Source organism: Desmodus rotundus, chromosome 3 (genome assembly GCF_022682495.2).
Source record: "Desmodus rotundus isolate HL8 chromosome 3, HLdesRot8A.1, whole genome shotgun sequence".
Classification (NCBI taxonomy): Eukaryota; Metazoa; Chordata; class Mammalia; order Chiroptera; family Phyllostomidae; genus Desmodus; species Desmodus rotundus.
Window position 1 is genome coordinate 171,519,894 of NC_071389.1, and position 26,684 is coordinate 171,546,577.

Genomic DNA, 26,684 nt, shown 5'->3' on the forward strand with positions numbered 1-26,684 from the left:
GCTGTCTAGTGCAATGGAAACAGGAAGCCTTCAGAGCCAGACAGACCTGGACTCAAATCCAGGCTGTTCATCTGATAAACAGGGAAATCCAGGTTCGTTTCTTAATCTCCTTAAGCTTCAGACAGGAATAATAATATATACCTCTATGCTGCTGTGAATATTAGTTGTGGTATCTGGAAAATGCTTAGCATACAGAGGGAATATTAGCAATAGGGAAAAAAAGCAAACTAGCAAAAAAACCCCAAAAACTGTGAATTAAAATATTAACAATGTCAAGGAGTCAAAATGAGCTTTTATAACAAAGAACTCAGCAATTATGGTCCACATTCACCGGCGTCCGGCTGTGCTGCTCCTTCAGACAGCAGGAATCTCGAGGCTTTTCACTCTCCGGTATCTGGCTTCAGGTAGTAATTCCTTATTTTAAAAATAGAGTTCAGTGGGACATGTGCCAGAGCACAGAAATAGACCTCCAGAAGGTAAAATGACGCCTGGAGCCCTGGCTCCTCATCTCACACACGTTTGGGACTGAGAGGGGATCTGCTAATGGATGTCTCCAACCAGAAGTGGACATAATAAGACTGAGGGAAAACGGTGCCGACAATGCAAGCAGGGGATTCTTACAAAGCTTTTAAACTACTCTTCCCTCTGGCCAAATCACTCATCCTGAAACATTTGGAATGACTAGATGGCAATTTAATATGAATACAGAATTGAATGTTTGAAGCAACAGTCAAAAAATTGTAAACAGTTTGACAAATACGGCTCAACCATCCTATCACAGTTTGAATTCAGAATATTGGTATCCTGGTTTGGTAGGTGAAAAAGTAACTTACCTTTTTTTTGAAAAAAAAGTAGCAAAAAAAGCAAAGCAATGAGTGTTCTTGAAGCAAAGTTGTTATTTCTGTCCAAGTTTACTGATTTGTTGAGGTTTATTTGTCTCTCTGGTAGAAAACAGCCTAGACCACGGTATTTTTCAGATTTACTAATCAAGTCTTTAGTAGTCTGAATCATTTCGTAATGACCAGCCAAGCAATAAACTTTCCAATTTAACCCAACATTTACAGGAACTAATTAATGTTCTAAAACTGTGTCACGTATGCCCTTTATTCTGTTCCTACAACTTTTTCTCTTTCCATGAGGAGGTGATTGATCAGGATTAGTTTGGGAAAAGTGTCCTAGTTAAATAAGTACAGTTAAGTCACCCACATTTGCTGCTGCTCCTTTGTCATCCTGGTGGTTTTATAAAAAATGTTTACATTACTGCCATTTTTAGGTAATATAAAAATCTCATTTGTACAACCATGTTCATAGCACTATTATTCAAAAAGTGGAAGCAACCCAAGTAGTCATCAATGGATAAACAAAATGTGGTATCAGCAGACAATGGAGAATTATTCCGTCTTAAAAGAGAAGGAAATTCGGACGCATGCTACAACTCCAATGAAACTTGAAGACCATAAGTGATGTAAACCAGTCAAAAGCAGACAAATGCTGTATGATTTCACTTAAAAAGTAGTCAAATTCATGGCAGAGAAGTAGAGCACTGGTTTCCGGGGACTGAAGGGAGGTGGGAATAACGAGGAGTTAATATTTCTGGCATAGAGTCTGTTTGGGACAGTGAAAACACCCTGGAGATGGAGGGGATGGCTGCACAGCGGTGTGAAGTACTTACTGCCCCTGAACTGCGCACTTCTACATGCTTCACTGGTAGATTTTATGTGATGTATGTTACCACACGTTTTAAAAATAAAATGTTCATCTAGCACTAAAACTTCTCAAAGATATTGGAGTTCTAGGAATATAATGAGTAGACAGAAATTTTGGTTCTAGAACAACACATTTAATTATTGGTGCTAAACAAACTTGTCCACGTTTATTTTCATTCATTTAATTTAGGCATTTAAAAATCATTTTTCTCACATAGACTGGAATGAAAACCACTAAAATAAAACCCGTTTAGCAGGCTATCTCATTTTAAGGGATGCAGACACACGTAAGCTAATCTATGAATAGAGTTATTTACATAGCCCTCTTTCATTTTTATGAAAACATTAGGCTTTTTATAACTCAGAAACTTAAATTTATAGAAATTTATAGAAACATTTGTCCTATTAAATTTAATATTCTTAATCTTTGCCCACATTTCAAATATATGCAGATTTTGATATCTATATTCAATCCTCCAAAGTATTATCTATGCCTTCCCTTTTTTTGAAACTAGAAATTTAATAAATATGCTTCTGTTTTTACTCAAATTCTTAATAAACAATTAAAGAGGACCTGGAGTCCTGGCTTTGAAGATTCAAGTTATACATCCTCCCGTCCTGTTCTTTACTCTCCCCCCAGACCAAGTTACCGGGGCTTCAGCGCCAGCATCACATGCCAGCACAGGAGATAAAGGCATCGATACGACCAGCTTTATCAAGCCAGTAAAATGTTAATGGGTTCCACAGCTTAACCATTTTCAGAAAGGTGACAGAAAAGGGAAACCAACAGAGATAAACTAGCAAAAAGGGCAACTATAAATTAGAAAAGGAATGTTTTAACAAGTATATTTTTTTAACATATACTAGGAAATTATGAGGGTTTTGTTGTTGTAATGTTTGTTTTTTTTTAATTACAAAAGGAATATAGGCCTTTGGGGGGGAAAAAAACATTTAAACTATATATAAGAATGTGAAATTTTTTTAAAGATTCCTTTCTTTCTTTAAAATTTTTTTTTTATTGTTCAAATACAGTTGTCTCCATTTTCCCCCCACAAATGCCCCCACCCCAGCCATTCCCACCTCCCACCCCTGATCCCACCCCCCCTTGGATTTTGTCCATGTGTCCTTTATAGATTCCTTTATTTCTTTTGAAAAACCCCATTGCTAATCTGTTAATAATTTGGCATTTTTAAATGTTCGCTTCCTGTCTTAAAGACTACTTTCTTGCAGATCTCCCCAGGTTGTCCACTATCTTTTTCTAGTTCTTCAGATAGAGATATATAGATGTATTTACAGACTACACTGCTGCCTGAAGTAGCAGAGAAGCCCTTATGGTTCATTCAAGAAATTCATCTCTGCTGACAGTATTTCTACCATCTCATACCCTATATGGCCATACAAATACTACACTACCTATCCCAAGTTATATTCTAAGCATAATACCAGTGGCTACCATATATTGAACATGTAATATTTTCCAGGTTATAAACATAATTTTATTTACCAGAGCAAGACTGTATGGTAGGATTTATTATCCACATTTTATAAATGAATACACTCAGTCTCAGGTAGATTAATCATGTTACCCAAAGCCAGACAGCTGTAAGTGGATGGAGTAAAGATTAAAACCCCAATCTGATCAACCCTGCATCTTAACCACTGCACTGTACTTGAATCCCTCCATCAATAGATCTCGCTGTTGGTATTTTTGCACTTAGAATAAGAAAATATTCCATTTCCATTCACTTCATCCTCCTGTCTATGTGGAGTATTAATAAAAATAAATGCACAATACTCTGAAGTTTTTCTCAGTCTTGGCACCACTGACATTTTGCATCAGACAATGCTTTGTTTGGGGGATCATCCGATGCATTGTTGAATGTTTAATGTCATTCCTGGCCCCTACCTATTACCTGCACCTTGGGAGCAACCCCCCAAGCCAGACAACTAAAAATATCTTCAGGCTTTGCCAAAAGTCCCTTGGGAGCAAAATTAGCCCCAGTTGATAACAATACGATGCTCAGTTTAAAACTTGGGAAACACGGAGTAAGCAGAAAGACTAACTCGAGTGCTTGCTAGTATATTGTATTTACATTTTAAAATCAAATTTTCTCCTATGGAGGTTACGATGGTAGAGTTTGGCACTCTGAGAGAGTATGTAAAGTCCTACACAATTACAATGCCTTTCTGATAGCTCATGTATTATACATATCATTATTCAACTAAATTAGATTAAAATGTTTCCAGGTCAACTCTTCAGTTAAGCAGTCCATTTCACTTCCGTGTTTAATAAAGCGAATCTTCCTTAATTGTCCAAAGTGCCATGAGAGAGGGTTCTTACTTATCTGAACTCATGAAAAAGTAATTCATAGCATTCTTTTAATGCAGAGATATCCTTTTAGAATGTTCAGTGTTCTAGTTACTCCCCATCTTTCCATGATTTCCCTATACGTTACAAGTATGAACTCATAAACTACAGAAAATAAATAATAAAGCATAACTTTATAGGAAAAACTATGAGATAGTCCACTGTTCAAGGTTAGAAAACCAGTCATTAAAGTCAAAAGTAAAATCCAAATGGCTGTAAAAATCGAGGTAAATACTTTCTCTTGCAAGAACATTTCACTGGTGTCAAATGAAGCTTCTGAAAAGGCCCTTCCTCTACAGGGTATTTATTTAAATCTCCCCTAACAGGAACTTTGTACAGGGAAGTAATGTTCAGTTGGTCCACAAATTAGGTTCATGTCTTTCTTGGAACAAGTTTATAGTGCTGTGATTTGTAAAGATTTTTTTTCTCATTTTACCATACCTGTTGGATAGGACACACACATCAGTAACGGGCTCGCTACAGCACAGCTTCAGAGGATGGGGAGGTCTCACTGGAGAGAACCTACCAGACAGAATCGAGGGCAGCTTAGCATTGGAAAAAGCCTACCACGTGATAATCACCTTTGGAGAAGACAAAGACCCATTGTACTGCCATCCCAAAGCACTCAGCGACCTGTCGACTTCATGTCACCATTGACAGCACTGTCTTAGGTCGATAATATTTCCAAAAGTCCCCCTAATTCGCTATGTCAAGCCTCAAACCTCCCTTTTCCAGCTACATTTTAGACCAAATGGAGTGACAGTTATAAGTTTGTCAATTGTTTTAGTATTTGGATTAAGTATAAAGTCATGGACAAACTGTCGTAGGGACTGCTGGCTCTCCCCCGGCATGGTTTGTACCAAGGAGAATCTAAGACATTGAACTTGCTGCAGATTTCTATTTGTGTTGAAGGTCTCCTTAGAAGAAACAGAAAGTAGATAAATGGAACTAACTGAATTCCCTAAAACTCAACCAAGCTTTACATACATTCTTTCTCCCGCTTTTCGTTATCCTAGCCTCACTTACATCACCAGAATTCATTTAATTGAGCAGAAATCTTGGCTTTCTTCCTGTTTCCACAGCATCATACAAGAACAGAAGGTCCAAAGTACCAAAGGTACAATACAAATAGACACAGCTCAGTGTCAACTCCTGTGAAAAAGTCTTTTAGCTGACAAGTATTAATATTTAAATATAATTCTATAAAAAATATACATATAATTCTATATACTATTTTGGTGGAAATAAAAAACAAGTGCAGTCTTAGTACATATTGAGAGTCGGACTATTTAGATTAGTGATTTATAATGTGACAGAATCACACATCCCCTGCCTGCGTACCCACATTTTGATAGTTTAGGTCTGGGGTCAGTGCCTAGGTGAGTATATGTTGAAAAAGATCCAAAAATTACTTTGGTATAAAAAAGGTGATAGCCTCACTCTGCTTTCTTCCAGGTAGACCACATCTAAATTACCGTACCAGGTTCTGGACTTCTAAATTTCAAAAGAGCATGATTTAAAAAAAAGAAGAAGAAACAAGAGAAAAGAGGAGTGGAGAAGTAGAGGGATACACATCGAGGGAGCGTGGAGCATGTGTGGAAGCGAACTTTGCTCCCCATCATGGTAGCAATGAAGCAAAAGCTTAATAAAAACCACGTGTCAGGGAGTTCATAAATTAGGTTCTACCTTTAATGTTCCCACCAGCCCTATGATATAACAGCAGTAACGCTTTCTAAGAAAAGAAACACATTCATAAATAAGAAGAAAATGTCCTCTAAAAACCCACTATGATATATAGAGCCAAGTTTAGAAGAATACTGAAAACAATGAAGATTTTATCAGGTGAGAATCTTTAACACACGGACAAAGAATAGCCATCATATTGCATTTGTAGAAATTTGACCTAGAGGGCATAGCCTAATTTATACACTGACACACCCACAAATGTATACATATATACTATATGGAATATATATTTATAAAGAAAAACCATTTACCTATATAAAGACAAACCATTGTAGGCATCTAGAATAACCCAAGAAAAACCAGAGTAAAACTCAACATTATCATGTTACAGGGTTAACAGCTCTAGACTGCCTAGAATGTCTCAACGGATAAAATAACTTTAACTGACCATATGATCCAGCATTCCCTTGTTTGAGGATAAAATGTGATCAGGGGTTACGACAGTGCACCAACCATGGGATTCTCTGAGGGTGACACAGAAGCTCCAGTCTGTACTGGCTCAAGTTGGCCTATCTCATTGGTAAAAACAGCACCAAGAGTACAAAGCTGTATGCCCTGCAAGATTTAGGACCCTATTTAAAATCTAATCTGAAACAGGGTGATAGTCTTGGTACTTATTTAAAAAGCCTACAGCCTCTCTGTGCTTATAGGTATAGAATGGTCACAAGAAGCTTCTGGATCCAAAAAGCATGTACACACTAAGTCAGGAAACATGATAAGCAAGGGCAACTCTGATATTAAAATACTTTTTGTGAATAAATGAAATTGGGCACCTTCAAGCACACATGGCCACATAATGTTGAGAAAGTAACACATTGACCAAATATGTCCAAAATCCTCCCTTCCTCACTTGGGACCTAAGTCAAACAAAAGCTGATCTTCCGATGCTTTCTCTCTCAAAGAACAGCATCCCAGTCTTCCTGGTTGCACAAATTCACTGTTGATGAACTTTGTTAACATTTTCCACCATCAGTCTCTGACTAATCCTGCAGATTGCAGCTCTTCATTTTTGATTCAACCATCTTTCCTTTCCACCACCGCTGTCCTAATAAATCTTCAGTGTCCAGGACTTGCTAAATGTCCTAACAGTAGCTTCCTACATGGCCCCTGTGTCCAGAGACCTCCTATCTGGTCCACTGCTATCAAAATTAGGTTGCATCTGTTCACATCACCCTCTGGTTAAAATCTTTAGGAACTTTTGGTGCCGACAAAGCAACCTTCATATTCCTCAGCCTAATCTTAAGACACACTGTTTTTTATTCCCTGCCCCAACCTCCTCTGTCTTACCTCTTAAAAATTTCCTACCCCCCTACCTCTCCCCTGACCACAAACACCAAGCTATCTGTTTCTTGTGTCATTCCCAGAACATATCCCTCTACACATAGCATCTAACACCTCGACATATTCTACCCTTTCTCTTCCTCTGGACCTTTTGCCCACGAGAAATAGAGCAAAACAGTCTTTTAAAGATACATTCTTTTTTTTTTCTTTTTTTAGATGTATTCCTGATATTGCACCACATTGATTACAGTCAGCAGACTATTAACATAAACACATGGGAGAAAGTTAAACATAAATCAAAAAGAGAGGTCACAAAGGAAAGGAAGACAGAATTTTACCAGAAATCTATGTTAAGAGGATGATGGTATTCAAGCCTTAAATTTAGTTATGACCTTTCAGAAGAGCAAAGTTCTCATGACTTATCTGTATTTCAAAGCATTTACCACTTGGCACTGTAATCACTTGTTAATACAGTATCTTTACTATAAGCTCAGGGAAAGCAGTGCAAGGACAATCCATTTTAAACCCTCCCCCCACAACCCCACCCTCTCTGGCACGTTGCGGGCAGCCTTTAAACGTTCTGGAATAAAATTCATGGACAGTTTCAGTTTTCCAAGAATTCCCACAATCCAGAGATTCCCCAGTCGCAGTCCAGAAGGTAACCAAGCTAAAGGCGACTTTCCCACTAAAAACAAGTAACATTTACCAGTTAAGTACTGGTTCCCTGGGTCTTCCTTACAGTTAAATTCCCTAGTGTAAATTAATAACCTGACATTCTGACTGATGAGTTATAGTTTTATCATCAGTGTGCTTCAGCACTGGATAACCTCTGGTTCTATGGGAAAAATGCATCTCCGAAAGGCTGAGAACTGGATTCCAGCCAAATGCAAACTTCAGTGCCAGTCCCTCCACCTTCCCACCCCTCCCCTCCCCGCCACCAGCTCCCACCAACCCACACAGACACTTGGCAGAGAATGTCTACCAGTTCCTGTCTTCTTAAATCAACCATCTCAAACATAATCTGCTAATTCTCCTTGGACAGTAAAAGGAGAGTGGAATGCTTGAGTAAGGATTATATTTTTTGTTTAACTAGCATCTATGATTCTATCATATTTATTTCTGGATGTATCAGGCAGGGGTGGTTCAGTGGGACCACAGTCATTCTAGATTTTTTTCCTTGGGTAGATAGAGAAACTGGTTTAGTATTCTCAAATTTATTTCCACAGAAATGTACAGTTCTTCAAAGGAGAAAGCGTGCTAATAATCCTAGATGTGGAAGTAATTTTACAACTATTACTCATTTCTTTTGCTATTCATCTATTTTAAACAAGCAAAAGCAAATGGAAAAATACAAAATCCCTCGGTCTTATGCAGGAAATGCAAAGAATAATCAACAAAATCCTGACAAGCAACTGAAATTAATCAATGTTGTATACAGTGTAACTCAGATGCAGAAAATGAAAAATCTAGAAATAACTCATAACATTTCTGCAATTAGAGTCAACATTTTAAATTATTGTAAATTAATGTGCTTATGTTTTATTTATAGACTATACATAATATATACAAAAGTATACTATATATTTCATGAGTAATTCGATACACAGAGTTCTTTCAGGCAAAGCATTTAAAAAAAAAGTTCATTACTTTAAAAACAATCATTATAAAGTTGATTTTGATGTGCACCCCCCGGCCCAATAGTTAGTGAGGTAGGCTCAATGCCTTCCTTCCATATGTTTTATAAAGAATTTTCTGTCCTTAGTAGAAGATGATTTGTTTTGAGGTTCATGTCATGTCACACTCGTGGTGTTAGTTTTATTGCCACGTTTTAAGCAACAATAGGCCCGAATCCTTTGTAGCATATGTCCATTTGTCAACATGTGCATATACATTTTTTCATAAAACTGCAGTTTCAGGTAAAGTTACAAGATTCATGTATATGCCAATCCATAGTTTGGGGGGATCCATTTAGGAGGGTCAGGTACCAGCTGAGCCTCCAACCTTTTATGAAACTTCTGCCTGTTCATTCTTCTGGGTGAAGAATTAGGCGTGCAGAAGGCTTTTACTTCTGAGTGCGTTTTATCAGTACTGAAGACCATATTACCTTCACAAAAGCACCTGAAGGTGCTACTTCCATGTCTGTGAGTTCAACAACTACTAGGCAAGTGAGCATAAAAATGCTCTATGAACATGTCCAGAGGAACAATGTCCAATGACTACATTTCTTCATAAAGTTTTAATTGTTTTCCTGATGACAAAATATGTGTGCAGGGTGGAAAACTTAGAAAATACAGAAAAAATAAAAAAGTAAACAAAAATTACCCATGACACCCTCATACAAATGACAGCAAACGTTTTGACAACATTCATTTCTGCTACACCTTTGGTGGTTAAAGGCAACAACAGCAAGCCGTATCCTCAATTTCGTTTCCCGGATGTGCCTCTCCATTAATCACAGCATTTTCTCATGTGATTAAAAACCCGTCATTTCACACGCTTTTAAAATTCCTTATCAGCTGTTGCTCCCAAGCAGCATATAAAATATTTCATAATCACATATTAACCACAGTGTACAGTTAGCAAACTCGGCATAGTTACAGTGCAATCAAGCTATCGTAATTTAAATATTTATATAGCGCCTATCACTGAAGTGCTCTGCAGGCTGACAAATGATCTGAGTTAACGTGAAAATGAAATAGAAGTATTTCCTCCATAGGAAGGTCTGAGATTGACTGGTAACATGCCTTTAGATAAACATGGGATCTGTCAGGCTACTCAAAGACTAATAAAAAGAGAAAGATTTGAATTCCCTTTGAATAGTCTAACTTTTGGCTATAGTGGAGTTTAACATTTTAGAATATGAGCTACAAATACATCTGTTTAAAAGGGAGAGCATGAGAAAAACAGTTGAATTTATTAAAAATTTATTTTGTTGGAATTTATTTTGAAATGAAAAGACATTTATATAAGAATAGGACTTCAAAACCAATTTTATCATACCAAATGTTATAATACCCTAGCAAACTAGTAAGTTTTGAAGAGTTTAAGACACTTTGTTAGATTTTGTTTCAGTGTAAGGAGATATAATGGCTTTTTGGAAAGTCAGGCCCATCCATACTTTGGATATCCTCGTAAAGGCAAAGACGGGAGATAAAATTGGAAGAAGAAGAAAAAAAAGGCAACCCAGATTCTTTAAAAGATAAATAAATGAATAAATACTCTTAATATCAGTTCCCTAAACAACATAGAAAACATTAAAGGAACTTTCTCCCTATTCTAAAATAGAAGATCAGCCAGTCAATACCAATCTTGGTGGTACTGTCTTCAGTATATATTTACAATCTTCCCACTAACACTACCTTTTGGTCTAATTCCCAGTCCTCCCTGGATTATTGCACAGTCTTGTAACTGCTCTCTCTTCTTCCACCCTAGAACCTATGCTCACTCAACACAGAGGGCCTGAGAGATCCTACTCTATACAAGTCTAATTACAACCTTCCTCTCCTTAAAGCCCTTCAGTGACTTCCCACTTTGTTGGAGCAACAGTCCTGCAAGGACTCCCACAGCCTGCTGATCTGCTGGGCCTCTCCCATCACCTCTGACCTCTCCTATATCACAGAGCGCAAACCAAAGCCCTTTCCATGAGCAGGTTCGGGGAAAACAATGGCTACCCCAGGCAAAATGTCTAAACTGAAACCAATGTTGATAGAGTGGCACAGTACAGGATTCCTGTTCCTGCTGAAGTCAAACCAAAATAACACTGCAGATCAGACTGAAAGATCATTCAGTAAGTGGGAGAATCTGAAAGAAAGGAGGTCTGAGTATGGAGGCCTACAGTAGAGCCCTGTGGAAGCTGGCAAAAAGAGGGGGGTCTAGAACAAGGGTGTCAAACTCATTTTCACTGGGGGCCACATCAGCCTCCTGGTTGCCTTCAAAGGGCCAAATGTAATTTTAGGACTGTGTAAATGTAGCTACTCCTTAATTAGGGGCAAGGAGCTCTACATTCGGCCCTTCGAAGGCAACCAGGAGGCTGATGTGGCCCCTGGTGAAAATGAGTTTGACACCCCTGCTCTAGAAGAACCCACTTATATGATGAAATAAACAATCACTTCCTTCTACTGAGGACCAGGGCTGAGCCAGCGCTGTGCTAGCTGCTTTCCATAAACTTTAAGCAGGAAGTCCCTCTTATTTGATAATCATGGTATCATTGGCAAATAATGAAAAAAAAAGGAAAGGTAGGACTGGAATTGTACCATTAAAATAACTGAAACTAAAAATTCTGGAGAAAGTTATTCAAACAAAACATGCATTACAAGGGCAGACAGAGCACAAATCATGTTACATGACACAGGGCTGCACAACTGACTCTCAACAGCATCATCAGCCATTTTTCACCAACAGGTCCCACCCAAGGCTCCATCAATTTTTCTAAATATCTCCCTTCATCCTTTTTCACTCACATCTTCTTTTAAAGGACCTGTCAACATTTGTCAGATTTTTCTCTTTCCACGGTTAACTTGTCTGGCCTTCTAGGCTCATTTGTCAGGGGCTTTGATTGTAACATAAGCAACTCTCCAATATTGTGATTAGCTTCCAGAAGACATGCATCTTTTGTGAGACTTTCAAGTATGTATTTTTATCAAATGCAAAAATTTTTGCATTGTTTTACATCATACTTTCTGATATTTAGCTTACAACCTTCAATAATATGGCCCTAATATTAATAGGTAGCAATAAATATTCTTGACATTTGACAGAAACTGATGTCCATTACTTCCACTAATTTAATCTTCACACTTTTAAGAAGCAAGCTGTATTATTCCTAGGTTATAAGTAGGATTATTACAGTTTAGAAAGTTGAAGAAACTTGTATATAATACAAAACCTTGGCCTGTCTCAGTCCAGTGCCTTATCCTCTTTCTACTTAATATTTGGATAGCAATTTGTTTTTATTTAAGCTTTATCACAGCCATATGAGATAATGAGACAAATTGTTATTCCTATTTTGCAGAAAAAGTGATATGAGGAGTGGTCAAAGAACTCCTCTGAGGTATCCTCAATGGGGAAATCAAAGTAAACATTTTATGAATGGTACAGGCTCATAAACTATAATCTCTCTCTGTATGAATGTACGTATGTGAGTACTTAAGCAAGTAATTTGCCTTTGATACTGAGCCAGCTATGTTTTATTTGTTTAATTAGACTGTTGTCCAGTTTTAGTAGACATAAGTGTATAGCTCATGCTTCTCCACTAATGCACCTGGAGTACCCCTTAAAACTTTAGATTTCTGGCCCTCGTCTACACATAACTAGACCAGAATATCTGACCACAGGACCTAAGAACTTGCACTGTAATAGGCTTTCTGGATGATTTTTTCCCACTAACATTTGGGAATGACAGCATGCAGCTCAATTTAGAAAGTGTGCCATGATGTGTCACTGGAAGTAGGTGACGTCAGGCCACCTCCTCACAAATTCTGAAAGCATTTGAAGGAAGTCTATTAATCCACTAATCAGAGGCATTTATTGTTAGACTTCACAAACAATAGTTTGATGAACATCACATTATAATTATATAAGATAATTTAGAACCAGGGAAAGAGAAGATAAGAATCTAGGCAAATGGAAATACCCAGAAGGAAACAAATAGTCGTTGTGAAGGAGTCCTACATCTTAAATTAGATACATTTACTTGCTGACATTGTTAGTCAATCTGGTCACAGAAGTGGTAAAAGCTTACAAAAGAGTACCAGAAAGGTGCATTTATAAAGCAATGTGATAAATGGGCTAAAGAACTAAAGGATAAGAATTAATGTTTAGAAAGTAAGGACTGTCAGGAATGTTCATGAAGAGCATTATGACCTCTGAAAAGTAACGTAAGTCTTTTTTGTCTAGAACAAATGCTGAGCCAAGCATGGCTCGCCCACCTGCGCAGGGTCCAGGAGCGACTCTCTCAGGCTCTTCTCTTTCTAAACCATAAAAAGTTCTAGACTTTAAGTGCACCATAAGACCATATAATAAATATTGTTTTAAAAAACTGAGGAATTATTGTTATGATTTTGATCTAATCTTCTTCCCTACACAAATAAAATACTGGCATTAATTTCTTTCACAAATTTATTATGGACAGTAACCATTTCTGAATGCCACTTTATTATTTAGATAAGTTGCTTAGTCAGTGTTCAGTTCTATCTGTAATCCAACATTCCCAACTGAATTCTCACACTTTTCATTTAGGACTAGTTAATTTTGCTTGCAGAAATTGTGCTGAAAACCTTTAAAAGACTTAGTTGTCATTCTCTAAACGGGTAGAGAATGACAACCAATCCAATTATTGCTCAGGTAGAAAGGAATAAGGAGAAGCAAACAAATGAGAATACTGCCTTAATAACTGTGCTATGATGTAGGCCCTGTTTATCTAGCAAAAACAAATCATTAAAAGTAAAAACAGCCACCATTCAAAATAGCACAAATTCACTGTTAGTTTCCTAGCCCAAAATGAAACTATAGTTTAAAAAGGTTTTTCTTCTAAATTTTTAATAAAAATTTCAAATAAATTTAGAAATAGCTTGTTTATAAGAATATATTTTTATTATTTCAAAATATAAATCAATTTATAACTAAATTCTCAGTTTATAATATATTTTTCAAATAGAAAAAATATTCAAATTTTTTACTTTTTTTTAAAGATTTAATTTATTTATTTTTGGAGAGAGGGGAAGGGAGGGAGAAAGAGAGGGAAAGAAACATCAATGTGTGGTTGTCTCTCGCGAATCCCCTACTGGGGACCTGGCCCACAACCCAGGCACATGCCCTAGCCTGGGAATCAAACGGGCGACCTTTTGGTTCCCAGGTCCACACTCAATCCACTGAGCCACACCAGCCAGGGCAGATTTTTTTTTAAATAATATATTCAAAAAATGTTAAACTCTGGAAGTTTTCAGTAATGGCAGTCTTTCTAAAATATCTACTTAATTAAACCATTTGCCTTCCAAAGGCAAAAATAAAAACATCTCTACAAAAGTGAGTAGAAAATACCTTTATCTAAACACTGCACTCCTAGTTAATCTAAAGGCATGATACCCTACCCAATATACTCAGAAGTGATGCCTCTGATTTCAGGGAGAGGATATGGCAATATCCTTAAGTATAAAAACCACAGCGACAAAATAATTCTCATTTGACTTAAAACTCTCTATTTCAACAAGTCAATTTCTATTAAAAACTAGATGAACAAAAATAGATGACAGCATAAACTAAAGCTTGTCATTTTAATAAAAACTTTTAAACTGTTGATTTAGATTTTTCAGTTCATCAAGACTCCAAAATTATGCTACCAAACCTCTAGTTATTCAGGAGCACTGTAGTTAGGTGACATTTTAAATGAGTTAATTTCACAAAGTCATCTCTGGCATCAACGGGCTCAAAATCTACTTGGTAATTGAGCACAATTATGAAATAAAATGCAGGTAGTATTTACTTTACATTAGCCTTTGCAGGAAAAAACAGCTATTCACTAAGCAGCCTCACTGAAGAGCACTTGCCAGCACTTTGCAGAAGGTGATAGGAACAAATAAAGTCAAAGTTTATTCTTTCTCAATTTGTTAACTAAACTAAAAAAGAGTTGAATTTTTATTTTCCTAAAAAATACACGGTACCTTAATTTCAGATATCTTTCTAAAGTTTTCACTACAGTGATCTTGGTGGTAACTTTGGTTATTTACAGACGGGAGTGAGCTAAAAATAAGTATCTAGGACTCCTGCTGAATGTGGGACTTCCTACCAGTGAGGACACAGGCAAATTCAGCCTCTTATCTGACACACGCAAGCAGTAAAAATACATTAACATGTAAGTTCATAAACTAGTCAATAGACTATTTCTTTTCTCCTCTCTGCAGAAGTTTACTTAAATTGGTTTAATTGCTTGCTCAATCTCAGAAGACAAGGTAGATAAATATTTCAGATTAAAAGTCATCTATTTCTTTCCTATCCATTTATCCTACCAGCCATCACCTACAAGAGCAAGGCACTGGACCAGAATTTTCTAAAGGAAATGTTCATGGCTGAGACAAGGAGGTTAAAAAGTTTGATTCCTTCTATAATGAAAACTGTACGATCTGAATCTCACTTCCTTGGTTCCTGAGCCTGGAAAGCAAATTTTCAAGGTAGCCTGGGCAACTCAACAGGTTCTCTCCTTTCCAAACTTTCTGAGAGACTGAGGCTGGGGTAGAACCTCTACAATATTAGCTCCCAAAACAAGGGGATGTTTCATATCACAAGGACAAACACTACCTCCTGAGGAGCATTTCCTAAGCAGGTCTGTTCATTTGATTCTCTAAAATACCTAGTTTCAAAATAAGAACTATTTCCTTTATTTATGTTCACACTAGTTTACAAATGTTCTAAGGATGCTAACTCCACATGGGTTGCCATTAAGTAAAACATCCCCCCAAAATAATATTTCTATGACTTTAAATTTCCATTAGATTTATGTGAGTGGATTATACCCGGAGAGGAAGAAACACTTGCCACAGACATAGCATAAATATTCAGTTATTTAAACTTCAGAAGATGGAAAATTTTTATTAAAATCCTATTAAATCAAAACCACAGCCTTCTTGCATAAAATTACTTCAATATTCCAACAAGGTGCTGTGAGGTGTGGGGATAAAAAGGCATTCCTTAAATTTTTAAATGCACTCTAACCGAGGAGACTCTGTTAGGTTGAAAAAAATGAAAGAAAATGCATTTTTTGGAAAAATATACAAAAACAGACATACAAACACAAACACATAAATTGTCGAAAAAGATGACTAACCAAAAAAAAATTTTTTAAAGGTGTAAGATCAACCACTACATTAATTTAGAGCAATTTCAAAATTAGCCAGGGCAAATATCTAGTTCCATTCAAATACAAACTCTCTCAAGTAACAGTTATTAACATGGCATTTTATTCTTCAACCAGCTTCCTCAAGACGTCTGTCTTAAGCCGACAGCTTCACTTCAGTGCAATGTGCTTCTCTGCGCTCCACGATTCCATTATGTTTCCTACGTGATACGTGAAAATCTGTGTGTTTCACTATTTTTATTCTGAAATGCAAAGATAAATGTCTTGCCTGAAAAAGGGAAATTTATAAATCAAAAATCACTCTAAGCATCACACTGATATATACCATTATACACAAAATAAACGCACACTTTAAAATCACTCTATATAACTATGTATATAAAGGAACATAACATATATAAAAAGTAGTTTTCTCATTAATTGTCAATATGAAATTGAAACTTGGCCTAGAGTTCATGAATTCAGAGTTGAGGGGGAGGAAAGAAATGTGACATTACAGGGGGAGGGGTGCATGGAGGTGGAAGGAAATATAGGGCAATAAATGGTGATGGAAAAAAATACAATGAAACATAAACTACTAAAACAAAAAAACAATAAATTAATGTCTTTCTCATCTGCATATTTGTCAGAGTTCACCCTGAAGTTTGAAATCACACAGGGCTCCAAAACCTGCCTAATCTCAATTCCTAGTTTAGCAATCCTACGCCATCACACTGGCTGATCCTCTCTACACACAAAATTAAACGATTTCCATTCCATAGACCCACGAGAGTGGTGTCTACATAAGCAATAGGGAAAAGTCATCTGCCCCCCACAGACATGGTTACAATTTTCATCCGTTAAAGTTCTAGAAGGTTTGACACTTCAGTCTCCTAAGTTACAAAGATAAGGACCTGCACTATAAACACAGGCACTTTCATTTCTAGAGAGACATCAGATAACCCAATTACAGACTAATTACTGTGAACGTGAAGAATCACGTGTTCCCACTGTATATGTGAGCAATCCCTGTTAGGAATCAAACTCCGGAAGGCAAATTCAAAGTTAACTGGAAAACTTCACACTGTATTATAAATCAGGTTACCATAAAGGTTCCTTATTAAGGACTCTGTTAAACTCCCGCTCCAATTACAATAATCATATTTGAGAATATGTGCAATAATATGAACTGAAGAAAAGGGGGAAAACAGACTTGCTCCGTAGTAGTTAGTGGTACAAACGAGCTATTGGCATTACATATAAATTTGAACGACCATATATTAAGTGATATCATTAAATCTACACAGGTTTACCATTGTAACTGAAGACACCTCTTTAGGATTCGGACACCTCTAGTGTGCAAAGACACCTCTTTGAACACTAGTTTTCAAGTATTTCATCTCTTTAAAAATGTTTGGCTGTACCGTGCAGTAAGGTAGCCATTAGCCACGTGTGTCTGCTGAGCCCTACAAATGTGGCTGCACCAAACCGAGGTGTGCTCTAAGTGTGAAACACGCACTGGATGTGGACATTTAGACTCCGGACAAAACAGAATGCAAAATATCTCGATTTTTTTATACTGGTTTTGTGTTGATATGATATAATGGATGAATTAAACATTATTATCATGGATTCCATCTGTTTCTTTTTTACTTTTTTATGTGGCTACTAGAAAATATATCATTAAATACCGTATGTGACTCGTGTTATATTTCTATTGGACCTTGGTTACCTGTAACGTTTACAGGACTGTTTTCTTTGAAGCCACTGGGTGACACTGTTTCTCCACTAAATTGATACAACCAAAGCAATTTCCTGGCAGAGGAAAAAACCTCACACACACAGGCATGCACCCTTGTGCACGCACATCCACACACATACAACACATACCTCAATAGGTGTAATGCAGTCCTTATGACTACTCACATTCTCAGGATAAAAGAGCATAATTACATTTAAGTAATTTTATTACTATCTTAGCAGGACTGACTGTACTTAAAATCTTAATAATCATTAATTCCTCAATAATAAACAAAAACTCTAATCAAATCAAACAGGCAGAAGTTTTAGTTTGTGACTTTTCCCAAAGTTTTCTGCCTTCTAAATGTAATGTTCTTTATAACCTCCTCTAACATTATGTCCTATTTACTTACATTTTAATGGATTCTTAAGTAAACTGTGCAAAATAATTCAGGTGAACAAAAACAGCCAGCTGTTTGTGCTAACAAAGAAATGTTTTACTGATTTGCAGATTAATTTTGGCTTGAATTTTGAAATACTGAGTATTTTAAAATCCATTTATTGAGAAACTAAAATGAAGACAAAATTCGATATTTAAGCCACTTTTGCATAGTCTTCTTTGATGAGATGGATGAAGGCTCCACAAAGTTAGACTTCGCAACACAATTGCTATTCATTCATGGGATGCAAAGTCCTGAATAATATGTCCCAGAGGCTGCCCGGTACATCTGATGACCAGAGAGTTCACTGTGAGGGTTCAAGTGTTTTGTGTTATCTGGACATCCAATGGTTTTACTCAATCTTCTACTTCTGGATGGGAATTTAGAGTTGGCTCCATATGTAAAATCACAAATGACACCTAGACTTAAAATGACTAGCCTGACTCCTTTTCTACTCCATTTCCCCACATGTTCAAGTCCAGGAGAGGAATTGGATAAAAGCCAACATTTCCCTCATGCTGTCTTTGTATATTTAGTGGACTCTGTTTCCTTCTCTCTAAAAATCAGACTAATTCTAGTTTCTCTACAGACTGCACAGAATTAATCAGTTTCAGATTTCATTGCAACAAGTTAGTTACAGCCATGAACCATCTCAAGATATGAAAATGGACAATCGTACTGCACTGAAGTATAAGATGTCCTAAATCCTATAATATTTTACCTTTACTTCCAAACTACTATAAATACATACTAAATTAATATCCATTTCAAAGAAAAGATTTTCCCTGTCTTCAAAATGTAAAGCTGCCCAAAACCTAAAGCATGCATGTTTAAGCATTATGTGTTAAGGACCTTGGGAAAACCTGTAACACTACAGACTTTACCTCCAGAAAAATGAACAGATGAAATTTTGCATGACATTTCAGGAGAGATGAATGGTTCTAGATCTAGATTTAAAACCTGCTTGAAGCTATTATATGCGTTACCTCAACATTTATCTAAGAAGTCATTTAGATATTTTACTGGGATATCTCTTTTTTCATGTTGACATCTCATTTCCATAAATAGGCTCTGAGCTCTGGAAAGACAGGTGCCACGCCATATCCGTCTGTGTATAATTCATAGGATTTTGAGCACAAGGCCTAATGCATAGATCAAAGGTCCTGATAAGATATTTAAGAGGTTCACTGACCAAACCTGCATGGATTACATCAGCTAAGGGTAGCACCTTCTTTTAAAACAATAATACACCTGTATGGCGAACACATAGGGCCTACTAACATTTATGACAATTAATATCTGATAGATCTTTCTTTGAACTACAACTTAAGCACATCTTTAAGATGTTTTTACCTCCAGAGATCAAACCTGTGTATTTTATTTGGACAACTGTACAAAACATACATTCTCAGTTCAAAGTTAAGACAATTCCCTAGGGTAGCCTGGAGCGGGCTAGGGGACCTCCTTAAAAAACAAAATACTATTAATAGTAAAAGTACATATAGGTAATTACTAAAAGCATGTACATTTCTGTGTAAAGAAAATAATGTTCCTTTGAATATTAACAGAGCATATCTTTAGGTATAAGCATATGGAGATGTCTGAACCTTCCGAGCTTCGTTATGAATTATCTGATAAAGCTTTACTGAAAACATACATGTAGGAAAAATATATAAATTAATTAAGTTTTAAACCTCATATATTTGAAGGTTTTTTGAGAAGATACAATCATAACTATCATTCACAGAAGATAAGAGGAAGAAGGAAGACTTCATGGAATAGGAGACACGTGGCCAGTGAAATAAACAACTCACCATAAACGTGCAGGGTTTTGCCTACTTTCATCAAGATAGAGAAACTTGTCCTCTGCAAAAGCACTGCTCCAGTGTGTCAAAGCCTCTTCAGGTACCACCCGACACAGCATTGCATGGATTATCTCTGTCTGCGAGGTTATGTCCCACAACAACAAGGTCTTCTACCATAAACCCAAGATAAACTCATTTTTTTGATAGATTAAACACCAGTTTTCAATCAAGTCTAATAGACTCTACTGGGCTGTTACTGGCACAAACAATATTAAAAAGAAATCTTAAAATATAATATATAGGCATATTTCTAATTTCGAGGCTCGTAAACATCTTACTTCAGCATAATAAATAAGAACTTATTTAACATGGGAGTAAAATTAAATGTGGTATAGACTTTATTCAACCGGAGTCCTAAAGAGGTTATTCTCAGAGCTGTATTCCTAATATAATACAACAAATTCACACAAATGTCACTGCAGATATAATGAATGTTTTTTCATGCCAGTGTCACTCACCCTTGCCTGCCTGCACCCTCTCCCCCAGGCTTTTCAAAATGTATTTCATACACAGAGTCACTGTTCTGGTTGTTTATTTAATTAACATGACAGCCCAGCATACACAGCATTTCTTTCAGTTCTACAGTTTTAACTTTTTACACTTCAGACTCAATACAGAAAGAGTAAAATTACTGTTTGACTGCTTCTAACCTCTGTAAATTTATATAGATTCACTAACTATTTCTGTCAGTTAAAACAGTTTTTCAGTATGCTTTAAATATCTGTATTCATGAAGTAAAATCACAATTTTGTCCCCATACACACACAAAAAAATTCTTTTCCTTCACCTTTCCCAAGGGATAAGAAAATCTTGTTTTTCCTTTTTAATATTTACAGAAGTTGACATTAATTAATTTTAATTCTGTCAGCAGGTCATAAATAATCAATATTGTTCTTTGTATCAGCTCAGTTAGACTACTGAAATGTGACAGACCTAGAATTTGATTAAAAACCCATAATTGTCTCTGAAATCTATTCAATTTGAGATATATGTTATGTTATACTAAAAGGAATTTAGGAACTTAAAGACAATATATTTTATATTTTCAAAAAAATACTTCTGTATTTCATAACTGTACTATAAACACAAGTTATACTTATTACCAAAGACATAATTAGGCCTACCACATGTCTACCATCAAAAACCATACCTACTTCTCCTATTTTTGTTTTACTGTTTCTGTTGTTTGCTTTTTTGCTTGAAAATATCTTTCTTACTTCGGTGATGAAACACTTGATTCTACCTTTGATAACCAACCACCAGACTCCATTACATCCCTACAAAAATCGTTTTTTGCCAAAGAGGTTTAATTGAGAAGTATAGGGAAATACTTGTGGAAAATTATTTTGATTTTTTAATTATATAACATAAAGTATATAGCTGCACATTTCTGACCGATATTGTATCTACCTCAACAAAATGTGTAAGTAAGTGGTACAAATGCATTAAGGAAGAGAGGCATATGCCTTGTGTTTATTATATGTGAAACCATAGGCAAAAATATTAAATTATTTTTACTATGTAACTGAATAAAATGACATTGGCTTAGAATCTTTCAAAAATTAATGTATAAGGTGGTCACAATAATTAGAGAGGGATGACTAGCGAATTTTGTTATAGACCCTGACTGGTGTGGTTCAGTGGTGTGAGCGCCAGCCTGAGAATCTAAAGGTCGCCAGTTCAATTCCCAGTCAGGGCACATGCCTGGGTTGCAGGCAAGGTCCCTGTTTGGGAGCATGCAAGAGGCAACCAATTGATGTTTTTCTAACACACCGATGTCTCTCTCCTCTTTCTCCCTTCCTTCCCCTCTCTCTAAAAATATATGAATAAAAATTTTTTTTAAAAAAAAGAGAACAGAGACATCCCTTTAAATACAATTCCTAAGTGGTAAAATTGCAAAATTGAAATTTTATGTTGAAAAGTATATTTATTAATCATACAATATCTAATAAAACAAGAAATTCTAGGTACCTCTATCTTCCAGTGTTTGGAGGAGACAGGGGTAACTTGAGAGAGACATGCCTACTCTCGGAATGAACCTCTACTGAGAAAAGATACGTATGCCTTCAGGGAAACATCTACCTTCCTAGCACTACACTGCCAAACAAAAAAGTACGGTTGAACACACTGATCCTCAAAATCACCTCTGCTTTGGGGATTCGGGGCTGATAGGACTGAACTGAAAGCCACACAAATGTTACAAACTTTGTCTACTCTTTACTGAGGGTAAAAGTGCCCGACTGCACGCAGACACACCCGGTTTCGGATTAATTCGGTGGCTGAAGACTAGACTTAATGGCCCCTTTCTGTACTTGAACTCATCTTCATCGCCAGCGCTATAAAACTCAATTCCATGTGTAATATTAAATCTATACACAATTATGGTTCAGGGAGGACAGGAGGGAGCGAGGGAAGGAGATATATCTGTCAGTTGGTTTGTCTTATGACAATTTTATCATCCACTCTCCTTGACCTTCTGGAATTGAGTCATTGAAGAGAGATAGCTCATAAGCAAGTGGCCACTATCACTCATGTGGAAAAGAAAAAGCTGGAATTCTCTCACCTTTAAACCTCACAACGAGCAAAGTCCAATACATTTTCAAGAGGCCTCTGCCAGACTCTCTGTGCTTTGTCTTTACACCTCTATCCAAAATTCACTTGTTGCCTGAGTATTGTTTTGAGTTGGGAGTAGACATTCTTTCAGAAAAGAACTCCTAGTCAGGTAGCATTCAGAGGAATGTTATACATGTGTTTGATAATTATTCTGATTCCTGATAAAGTCTGCAGGCGACAGTGGTACACTTTGAACCCTTAACCAGAAGTTTGTTTCCTTATGATAAAACAGATAAGCCATTTACTATATTGCTCCTGAACATTTCAGTTATGCCAACGAATGAGATATTGCCCTATCTCATAAAATACTGTTCCACGTTCGCTGCCATCCACCCAAAACAATTACACTCAGCAACAACTTTAATGCATCATATATAAAAACTAGTCTTCAGTAATGTGTAACATACTCACTCATGCCCTCATTAAAACATCAAGGATCTAAAACATCAAGGAGCTAAATGTAACCTTGTCTTCCCATCAAACCACATAAGATAAAGTCTCTCATTTTAGAATATTCTTTATAAACACAAATTTACATAGTACCCGAAGAAAATGATCAAAATAGATTACAAATATGCATTTTAACACTATTAATCAGCAAAGCATTTAAAAATGCAATGCTCAGTTATTTTCTCATAGGTTTTCCAATAACCAATAAAAACCTATGGGTTAATTAACACTGCTGGTTAAATCTTCTAAACACCGTCTCATCTTAAATCCACCCGTAACTCCTTAACTTCTAAAAGCTAATGTGGAATTTCATAAATTTAATTTTAGAGGCTAAATGATATTAATTTGGAGGCAAGTTACAATGTTTATGATTAAATCACAGCTTTGCCCTATGGTTCAATTTTGCAACAATCATATCACATTTCCCTATAAGATAAAGAAAAGTGTGTTGTAAACATATTTAAGCTAGTGGTATTTTCATTTGAAACACATTCTCTCCTGTAACAGGGGAAAATGTGTTTTCTCCCTAATTGGTTTAAACTAAATTATCTTAAATGTAGCTTACTTTATTCTGGTAATTTCAAAATTTCTACCAAAACCAAGTATCAGTCAGTGCCCTGTTTTTAACTTGACTCTTAAAGCTTCACTTTGAAAACTCACTCTCATGCTTAAACCCACAAAATATTTGCTTTATCTAAACGAACAGCTAAATAAGTACATTTGTTTTAAAATAAACAGAGGCTATGATGCTGACATCCATTCTGCTAAATAATGTCAAACAATCACAGTCTGTGTAATCAACTCCATTTCGGAAACAAACTAGCCGCCCACACCATATGGTGACTGCTAGTTCTTAGAAATATCTAAACGATTATCCACAGAAAAACCTAAAAAGAAAAGGCTCACTATATCTTAGGATATCCTCTCCCTCCCTAAAGTTGTCCTAATAGTGCCATAAATAGGCACAAATTCAAGTGGGAAAAGTGTAAATTTCCACTTGTTGTACATAACCACCTTCCACCACCCGCACCCCAAGTGTCAAATCTGCTTGGAATAGAAGTAAACACTTAAGTACACCTTTTCAGATACAATTTAAATTTAAAATTGAATTTGTTTTTTTTTTATGCCCATTAGAGCAACTATATTCCATGGTTTTAAAAAGCTTAATGATAATAAGGAGTTTCATCTCCCAAATTCACTGAACTTTATCTAGGACAACTTCACTCACAATTCTAGATTCCTCCTCCTCCTTCTTCTTTCTGAAAAATTTGTATCACCAGCAATCTTATGTCTTCCTGAATTAGTGTTTCCTATATAACCTGTATAAATCTATTTGTATTTCTAAATATCTACTTAGGTAGGTAGGTACTAAAGAGAATTATTTTTAGTGGACACGAACAGCACAGTTCATGATTTTGATAAATTCTTAAGTTCACACAAGTTTATTGTTCCCCAAATTGAAGTTTATAATTATGATACAAAACACATTACCATGTAATAACATATGTCCTCAGATTACGTTTAAAAACAAACTGGGCACCACCAGATACAGTCTCTTCAAGTAACACCCACTGCGAAACCAGAAAGTGTGTGCATGAGTACATCACCTTCAAACACTCCCTGATTTACTTTAGAATCCTTTTTGCTGGTTTCCATAAATGTTTACCTGTCACTTTAGAATTTAAAATCTTATAAAAATAGAAAGAAACCTAGTAAAATCCACGTGTTAAAAAAAATCACCCACAGCTGAAATGCTAAACTTAATTTGAAAATTCCTGCTAAAGCAGAAAAGTATGAGTGCACTTACAAGTGTAAGGAGCCATACACCAGGTGCAGCAGATCTAAAACCTGGCCCAGCTGTGGAAGAAACTGCATGCAAATGCCATCTTGTTTATTCCTTAATCGTGTTCCTGCTGCTCAGGTTATAACATATTGCCTGAGAGGGGGAGAAAAGCTCGCTACTTTTCTGATGTCTGAAGTTAAACCACTTTTCTAGACTATCTTTCCTTTAGTTCCCAGCGCTCAGATTCCCTCCACTTCACGCATTCCCAAATGTCTCGAGTTTTCCCGAGAGGCGAGAGAGGGGACCCGCCAGTGCTTACCTGTTCCCTTGGTATGCAAGGCAGGGAGGTTCTCCGATGGGACTTGCTGCTGCAGCCCGACATCTCGGCGGACACCACGGAGCTGGACCGCCTCCTTCTCTTTAACACCGGGATATCTTCCTTGGTCCCAGCACTCAGCTGGGACCCAAAATGCTCCCTCGTGGCCGCCTTCGCGGACTGCGGCAAGATTTGCTCCACGTACCTGGCCAGGAGGATCCCCAGCACGCCCGCCAAGTACGCCAGGTAAGGTCTCCAGGCAACGTTGAACCTCTCTAAGGAAATGAGGGACACGGTCCTGACCGCGCTAGTCAAGGCGATCATGAGGACGCCCAGCCTCAGCCTCAGCACCAGCCATGTCGCGGCGGCCAAGCAGCTGAGCACCACCCCCGCGGCCGGGAGCGAGAGTAAGCGATCCTCCCCGACGCCCAGCCCTATCTGGACGAGCGCTTCCCCGCCGCAGCAGACGGCCAGCAGCGCGACGGCCAGAGGCAGGCGCACCCCTGCTCGCAGGAGGTACAAGCCCATCCAGAAGAAGGCACACAGGAGACTGAAGAGCAGCGCCGTGGGCTGCAGCCAGGGGCTGAGCGGCGCGCCGCCCTCGGGAGCACCTCCCCGAGGCCCCGGGAAGACGCCCCCTTCTGCTCCCGGGGGCGCTTCCTCCTCCTCCTCCGCCGCCGCCTCCTTACTCGGCTCCAGGTCGCAGCCGACCTCCCCGCGCACGAGCCTTACCAGCAGCGCCAGCAGAAAGGACAGGGACCCCAAGCACAGCGCGGAGGAAAGTTTCCGGGAGCGCCGGAGCGGCTGCAGCACCAGGGCTCCCCAGCAGCCGCGGCAGTTGCAGTCCCGCGGCGAAGAGGGGCCGACGCGACCCCGGCAGTCCGGGCCCGCCGCGGGGGGTGGACTCGCCCCACCTCGGCCGGGCTTGTCATTGATTCGGGCGACCTCGCCGGGCGCGGCCATGGTGTGCCCTCTTCTCGGACTCCCCACGCCCCGACCCCAACACACACACACACACACACACACACACACACACACCCTCTCTCTTCCCAGTCCCACCCTCGGAATCCCTCCTCTCCCCAGGCTCACGAGCCGCTGAAAGTTTCAGCTTTCGAATAACTCCCGGAGAATCCTAGATGCTCCAACGAGACGCCTTCAAGTTAAAAGCTAACACAGGCAGAAACACACTTCCTCCTTTTCTCACTTTGAAACGCTTTTAAAAATTCTCTGCTCCACCCCAACCCCGAATGATACCCTCCGGGGTCTCTTCCCCCTTCGGGATTTTAAAGGGTGCCCAGAGCGTCGGGCGCACGGGGGCCGCAGACGCTGGAGGATCCCGGGGCGAAGGGCAGGCTCGGGGCCATCTCGGGCGCAGCTCGGCGCCGCGCTGCTGCGCGCCCGGCCCGCGGCATAAGTGGGTCCCCTTCTCTTCCTTCCTGCGGCTCTTTCTCTATCACTCTTTCTTTCTCCTTGGCCGATCTTTCCCCGCACGGCCCCGGGAAGCAGACCGCCATTCCCAGGGGCAGAAAGCAAAGCTTCCCCTGCGTCT

At 38.0% G+C, this 26,684-nt stretch overlaps 1 protein-coding gene across 3 annotated transcripts in view; it reads right to left on the reverse strand.

Moving 5' to 3' along the window:
• PDE3A (phosphodiesterase 3A) overlaps positions 1 to 26,101 on the reverse strand; it is a 285,977-nt gene extending 259,876 nt beyond the window's left edge. For all 3 annotated transcript variants that reach the window (XM_024575890.3, XM_071221069.1, XM_053921749.1), the window contains exon 1: positions 25,139 to 26,101. In XM_024575890.3, coding sequence (XP_024431658.2) covers positions 25,139 to 26,098 — 960 coding nt within the window. In that variant the 5' untranslated portion in view covers positions 26,099 to 26,101. The remainder of the gene's footprint in view (positions 1 to 25,138) is intronic.
• Between the last annotated feature and the right edge of the window lie 583 nt (positions 26,102 to 26,684).